The sequence below is a fragment of the Trichechus manatus genome, unplaced genomic scaffold, assembly GCF_000243295.1.
Source record: "Trichechus manatus latirostris isolate Lorelei unplaced genomic scaffold, TriManLat1.0 scaffold00119, whole genome shotgun sequence".
In the NCBI taxonomy this organism is placed as follows: domain Eukaryota; kingdom Metazoa; phylum Chordata; class Mammalia; order Sirenia; family Trichechidae; genus Trichechus; species Trichechus manatus.
In genome coordinates this window covers 5,363,465-5,370,939 of record NW_004444055.1, presented here as the reverse complement: position 1 = coordinate 5,370,939, position 7,475 = coordinate 5,363,465, and the positions used below count along the sequence as shown (strand labels likewise).

General features: G+C 44.3%; 1 protein-coding gene across 1 annotated transcript; it reads left to right on the top strand.

Moving 5' to 3' along the window:
- Window positions 1-2,534: 2,534 nt before the first annotated feature.
- On the top strand, window positions 2,535-5,245 carry BTG1 (BTG anti-proliferation factor 1). Its single transcript, XM_004384200.3, has 2 exons — window positions 2,535-2,998; window positions 3,932-5,245. Exons 1-2 carry the CDS (start codon window positions 2,851-2,853, stop codon window positions 4,297-4,299), a joined length of 516 nt encoding a protein of 171 aa, XP_004384257.1. The 5' UTR covers window positions 2,535-2,850; the 3' UTR covers window positions 4,300-5,245.
- The last annotated feature ends 2,230 nt before the right edge of the window (window positions 5,246-7,475 follow it).

Below are 7,475 nucleotides of genomic sequence, written 5' to 3'. Positions count from 1 at the left end.
AAACTATTAGCAATGAACATCGTGCACTACCCAAAGTTTGCATTTAGGATGAATACTTTCCTGAGTGCTTCCCTTCCCCAACACATCCAGGCCCTCCAGGTTATAGAATACTTTCTTAAATCCATCTGTATCTTACAGAGATGATTTAAGGTGGGGAACACACACACAAGAAAAAACTCAGTGGGGGGAAAAATTGCCATGAAGTCAATCCTGACTCAAAGTGACCCTGCAGGACAAAGTAGACTGCCCCATAAGGTTTCCAAGTCTTTAAGGAAGCAGACTGTCACATCTTTCTCCTGCAGAGCTGGCTGGTGGGCTGGAGCTGCTGACCTTTTAGCTTGCAGCCAGTGCTTTAACCACTGGGCCACCAGGGCTCCTTTTGGGAAAGCAAAGCCCTCCACAGATACATTACACTTTACCTTACCCCTATTCAACTGATTTCATACAAGTTTTCAAAAGGAGTGGAGCTGCTGCTTGGGAAGGCAGGAGATGGTAGTGGAGAGAACATGGGCTTAGGACACAAGCCTGAGTTCAAATCATGCATTTTGTGAACTTCATTTTTTGTTTTGTAGATGGGTCAACTCAAGCTCAGAATTATTCGGGGGTCCATGTCAGTGACCATGTTTAGAAGCGAAAATCACCTGACTTCTAATCTAATGCTCAAATGGAGGATAATTTAGGGGAAATGAACAGAGCAGATGATTAATGGTGGGTGGGGGAAAGGGATACCAAAAGAACTTGTTTTAGGACAAAGGTGATTTCATGGAATCATTTCTCCTGTTTCCATCTCCTTTTAGAGTAGTAAGAGGCTTCACATCCCTTCCCTCCTGCCCAGTGAAGGAACTAAATCGTGACCTTTATTTTAAGAAAGGTTCTGAAAAGTCCTAGAAGCAAAAAATGTATGTTATTTACCATTATTTTTGATACATCTGTCCATAAAAAATTTACTTTCACAAAAGCCAAATGCTTTCATTAATACTATTTAAAAATATTTAAGTTATGTCATGTATAACTACCTAATTAGTGTATTGATGAAAAATAACCTGAAGGTTATTCTTTCAAACCCAGTTTATTTTACACATTCCATTTATTTAAACTACAAAACTTTTTCTTCTTCCGCTTTATAACGTCAAGCTTTTTCATTTCTATACCCTTCAGCTCGGCATTTCAAAAAAACAAAACAAAACTCAAAAAAGTGGTGTGTTTTGCAATATTGATGACCAACTAAGCTCAGGATATTTATTTCCATCTGGTGGAGTTCTGCCTCTTGTTTGCTTTCTCCATCTGCCAGCCTCTCCATTTTTTTTTTTTTTTCCTCCTTAATGGAGTTCTGTTTAACCCTCTATTAGGCCAAATCGTTTTAGCAGGCCCACGCCTTCATTCCAGAGACTTTTTTTTTTTTTTAAAGTTCTCCAAGCAGGGTTGCAAGAAAATTTTATTGTCTACACCTAATACTTCCACAAGCTTCTAATTTTATTTTAGTGCAGGGAGCAAGAAAACTCTATGGCTTGGATAGTATTTGTACTAGAAAAAAGGCAAATCTTTGGTTTTTGTCTACACGTTTTAAAATACATTACACAGTTTGCTTCCCCCCCCCCCCCCAACACTGAATAAGCTCTTACAGGATCCATGTGATTATCTTCAGTAACTGGCTTTCCTACCAGCATTAAGCTGGATTCAGGTAAGGTTTCCATTCTTCTCTCTTTTGACTCTAAGTTATTTTGAACAGCAACCACAAACCGTCCTACTAACCTTTTATTCATTTACTTTGCAAGAAAACTTTTACAAAGATATCACTCTACTCCAACCCCGGGGCTGGGCAGAAACCCCTCCGTGGCGTTGGCAGCACGTCCGCTAGGAAACCCTAAGCTGCAGCCGGTCCCTCGGGCAGAAAGCGCCGCGAGGGCCCGTTCCCTCCACTTTCCTTCCCACCCCGCTGCGCGCCAGCCGGCACCTATGGCACTGGCACCCACACCTCGCTGCAAGCTCCTCCTGCTTGTGTAGCCAGCCAAGTAGACCCGGAGCGGGGACAAGAATGTAAACACAGAGTACGCGCGGTGGCCGGCGCCGCGTACGTGCAGCACGATCCAAGCAGCCAGCGCGTGTAGACACAGCCTGAGCTTTAATCTGCACAGCAACAACCCTCCCACGGGAGCGGGACGGAGCAGCGCACTGTTGCAAAAGCATGTCCTGGCGCAGGGCCCGGACTTGCTAAAACAGGAAGGAGGAGCTACGGCTGGAGGAGGAGCTTTCACACGCGCACCCTCCGTTTCCTCCCCCGCCGCCCCCCGACCTCCAGCTCTTGGTATCCTGCCGACACTCGGGGTTTATTTGTTTACAAACGGATTACATCAGCTCCTCCCTCTCCTCCCGGTCTCTGGACCCGCCCCTAGCCCCTTTTCCCGCCCCCTCCGGCTCCGAATCTGTAAGCGTCACAATGGTGCGATCTCCGGATTGGCTGGCGACTGCCGTCACGCTCCAGCTACGCCACTTCCTTTCCGAGGCGCTATAAAAAGTGCTGCACGCAGAGTTCGTCTCTTCGCCCCTCGGAGCTGGAAATGCTAGTGCTGGGGGCTTCGGAGGCTGCGGAGCTGGGGACGGAGGCGGCTGAGGGGGTCCTAGCGATGTGACCAGGCCGCCGTCGCTCGCCTCTTCCTCTCTCCTGCCGCCGCCTGTCTTGACAATAACTTTTTTACTAAAAAGAAAGGAGAAAAGTGCCGTCTGCCCCTCACACCCTCTTTTCCGCTCAGTTCTCTGCCCTGTGAGGGAGCCCGGGGTGGCCGCTCCGCCGTCGGGGCCGCGCCGCCGAGCCCCGGCCGCCCCGGGCCGCCCTCCTCCACGGCCGCCCCCATGCATCCCTTCTACACCCGGGCCGCCACCATGATAGGCGAGATCGCCGCCGCCGTTTCTTTCATCTCCAAGTTCCTCCGTACCAAGGGGCTCACAAGCGAGCGACAGCTGCAGACCTTCAGCCAGAGCCTGCAGGAGCTGATGGCAGGTGAGCAGACTGCGGGGAGCTGCGGCGCTGGGAGGCCAGTGTCGGGGCCGCAGGAGCTTCAGCAGCGCCCCAGGTCAACCGCGCTCGGGCCCCGCGGTGGGACGCGGGGCCAGACCGGCCGCTAACGGCGCGTCCCGACGAGTGTTTGGGGGCTGGGCCGAGGGCGCCCGCTCCCCGTGGCTGGCACACGGAGGGGGGTGGCAAGGGAGGCAGAAGGAAACACGCCCAACAAAGAAACTAAAAGCAACCCAAACAGAAGCTGCGGTGTGGTCCGAGGACTGTCCGCTGATTTGGGGACAAAAGAGCCGCGGGCCTGGGGTTGGTTCGATGCCCCCTCCCCCAACTCGCTGCAACCGTCGCGGGTCGGCCGCGGCCTTGTCCCGGGGTGGGTGGGAAGCCGCGCCGCTTTCCCCGAGCCAGCTCGGGACAGACGTGCCGTGTTTCCGCACCGCCTATCCTTGCCCATTAATCATCGGATTTGTCATCGGTACAATTACAGCCCTGCCCAGAGTGTGGTTTAGAATTGCTTGTTGTTTTTTTCTTCGGGGTTAACAGTCGGATGGTGTTTCTCTTTTCCAAAGCCATAAACTCCATTGTGTGCGCCGGGCGTGGGGTGGAGAAAGTAAACAGGTTCCCGCCTGGCCGCCAGTGCCTTTGGGCTGGCTGAGGTTGCCGGTGTGATTCCTGTTGTATTGGCTCAGCCGGTTGGTTCCTGAAGACTGTTTTGTCCCGTATTGCGCTATTTGTAAAACCCTGCCTGCTCTTTCTCCATCTCCCGTACACACGCACAGCAGCTAATGCAATTCTGGACGTTTTTAAAAGTTGGGAGATTTCGTTCTCACTCCTGAAACGAACCAGCAAAAGAAGGAAACTACAGCAGGAGCTAACTAACGATCTAAGCATTGTTTCTCTGTTCTTCCTTTTTTTCTGTAGAACATTATAAACATCACTGGTTCCCAGAGAAGCCGTGCAGAGGATCAGGTTACCGTTGTATTCGCATCAACCATAAAATGGATCCTCTGATTGGACAGGCAGCGCAGCGGATTGGACTGAGCAGTCAGGAGCTGTTCAGGCTTCTCCCGAGCGAACTCACACTCTGGGTTGACCCCTACGAAGTGTCCTACCGAATCGGAGAGGATGGCTCCATCTGTGTGCTGTATGAAGCCTCACCAGCAGGAGGTAGCACTCCAAACAGCACCAACGTGCAAATGGTAGACAGCAGAATCAGTTGTAAGGAGGAACTTCTCTTGGGCAGAACAAGCCCTTCCAAAAACTACAATATGATGACTGTATCAGGTTAAGATATAGTCTATGGATGGATCATCTTAATAATGGATGGATAAATTTGATTTTTGCTTTGGGTGGGCTCCTCTTGGGGATGGATTATGGAATTTAAACCATGTCACAGCTGTGAAGATCTCGCACAAGATAGAGTGGTAAAAAAAACTTTTTAAGTGACAGTGCCATAGTTTGGACAGTACCTTTTCAATGATTTAATAGCCTGTGAGTCCAAGAAAATGATCACTTTATTTGCTAGGGAGTGAAGTCCTAGGGTGGTTTCAGTTTCTCCCAGATCTTATACCTGATTTTTACATCAGTCCCTTTAACACAAATCTGTATTTCAAAAAACTTTTCTCTGCAGTAGATCTTGCAGAGGAAATTTGCACTATTACACTTGAAAATTGTTAATCTTTTTGGCAGCTCAGTAGGAAAACTCAGTGTTTTAAGCATGGTAGTACTGGAAATTTTATGACAAGACTTTTACCTAGCACTTAAATATGTATAAATGTACATAAGACAAACTAGTAAGCATGACCTGGGGAAACGGTCAGACCTTGTATTGTGTTTTTGGCCTTGAAAGTAGCAAGTGACCACAATCTGCCATGGCAACAGGCTTTTAAAAAGACCCCTAAAAAGACACTGTCTCAACTGTGGTGTTAGCACCAGCCAGCTCTCTGTACATTTGCTAGCTTGTAGTTTTCTAAGACTGAGTAAACTTCTTATTTTTAGAAAGTGGAGGCCTGGTTTGTAACTTTCCTTGTTTTTAATTGGGTAAGAGTCTTTTCCACAAACCACCATCTATTTTGTGAACTTTGTTAGTCATCTTTTATTTGGTAAATTATGAACTGGTGTAAATTTGTACAGTTCATGTATATTGATTGTGGCAAAGTTGTACAGATTTCTATATTTTGGATGAGAAATTTTTCTTCTCTCTATAATAAATTGTTTCTTATCTTGGCATTTTAACCAATCTCTTGTCATGATTATAGGGGTTCAGCTACAAATATTTTTCTCAGAAGACTTAAGTTCTATAAGTTATGTGAATGTCAGTTGCACACTGGTCGTGCTGAAAAACATTTGATAAGGAATGAAGATGGTTTGTGTATGCATATTTAGGTGTTAGAGGAAACACAAGGGTAACATTTTAAAAAAATCTAGAAAGTCAAAACATGGACACAAATGCACAGGCTAATGATTTCATGAAAGGAGAAAAAGAGACAAAAGTAACATCTACCAAAAAAGATACTCAGAGGATTACATTTTACTGCTGCTCTGTTGAAGTGAAGATAAAAATGTCTATTTCATTCTGGCCCACCTTTGAAAAGCAGTAATTTGGCCCTGATGGATTCCTTGTTGAAATAGAAAATCCTGGGGCATATGACCCATAGTCTTAAAGAACAGGCTAATCACTGCAGAGAGATTGGTTTGCTTTTTGCTTTTCATCTGCTGCAAGTTTTACATAAAAAATCACTAAGCTGGAATTCAACAACAGGTACGTTTATGAATTTTTATTCTCAAAAGTTGAAATGCTAACTTTTTGACTCCTGATTTTCAGACTTCTATTTCAGATAAATTCCACGAACAAGTGAGCACTGGGAATGCTGGTGGGGAATGTAGGTGGCTCCACTAACCTATATGGTAAAGGCTTGGGGGTAATCCACTTGTAGAGAATAACAAATATTTGTTCAGTGGAAATTGAAAGTGGAATATTTGAATCTTGCCCTCTTTACACAGATAAAGAACTTACCATATGGTGGCTTCTCTTTTTGTATACGCATAAATATGTTCACACTGAAAATAATGTGCAATGTAAATTACTTGAAATCAGTTTGGGTGTTCATTTCTACCTGTAAAATTAAATTATTCCCGTTTTGTGGGCTACACAGGAATACACAGTTTTAAACATACAGGTATTAGAATACAAATGATACAGGCTAACACTGGGAGTTTCAATTCCTGTGATGACAACACATTACACTTGCTAAATATGGTTTTAATTTTCAACCCATTCCGTGAAAATCCCCCAGTCCTTCAAACTTGATTTGAAATAAAAATATACTGGCATTCTAGTTTGTACACAGACCACCCATGCTGACTACTATATTACCACTAACTGCATTTCAACTAGTTACCTTCGAAGCCAAGCTGGTAACTGATAAAAGCTTTGCATTCTAAATCATTGGTGCCTAAGGCAAAGTGAGAAAGACTTCCGGACAGTTGAGGAATGTATCTTAGTACCTAAAACTTCTCTTGTCCTAAAACCTCTTCTCAAATGGAGAATTGTTTTCGAAAATCTGGACATGAAACTTTTAGTTACTTTTAACATTTTAGTAGAAACAAATTCTTAACATTTATTTTAGAATTCAGGTGATGTCTGGCATGTGAGGGAGGAACTGCTTGTTAAGTTCCTCTTTAAAAGTCTTGCGAACTGCCTTCTGAGACCTAGCATCCAACTGTTTCCTGTGACTTTAACCTTACATTCCTTAGAGAATAGAGTTTAGCTTATGTCTGCAGTACAGTAGCTGTTTGATATTTCTTGTTCATTGCTTCTGGGGAATGTTTTGCTTAGCTGTTTCTACAAAAAACAAATATTTGAGTGTCTGCTGTATGCACATGCAGGCGTGTGCCCTATCTGCACATATTGTCATTTATACCAGTTGTATTTTTTTTTTAATTTAGTAGGTGACATAATTTAAAAAGCTTTTACACTGCCTGAGTTAAAAAAAAAATTCCTTTAAAATCACTTTCAGAAAGGATAACGGCTTTCAAAATTACTAATTGCCTTTAGCACCAGCAATTCATAGTTATTGGTGATAAGTTTCTGAGGAATGTTACTTTCTAAGTTTTAGCAGGTAGTTATAAAATCATTTCCTTTTCTCCAAATGTACAGCTGAAGCAAGGCTTAGTGGGTTGTGTAGCAAGTGAGTTGTATAGCAAGAGTTATCTTAGTTCATGCAGGATTATGTGACATTTCTGCACTGATCTGAATTGGAAGTCACGCATCCTTACCTTTATTTGCTGTATTTCTATAATAATAGAAAGACTGGAAGTTCACCAGAAAGTTGCTTTCTGGTACAATTGCACAAATGGTTTCTTTAAGTCACTATAAAGCTCATAAACTGCAAGTAATTTTATTTTGCGTAGGTGTTACAGCTCTTGGAATTGGCCTTCAAGATGAAGGAAGCAGTATTCTGAT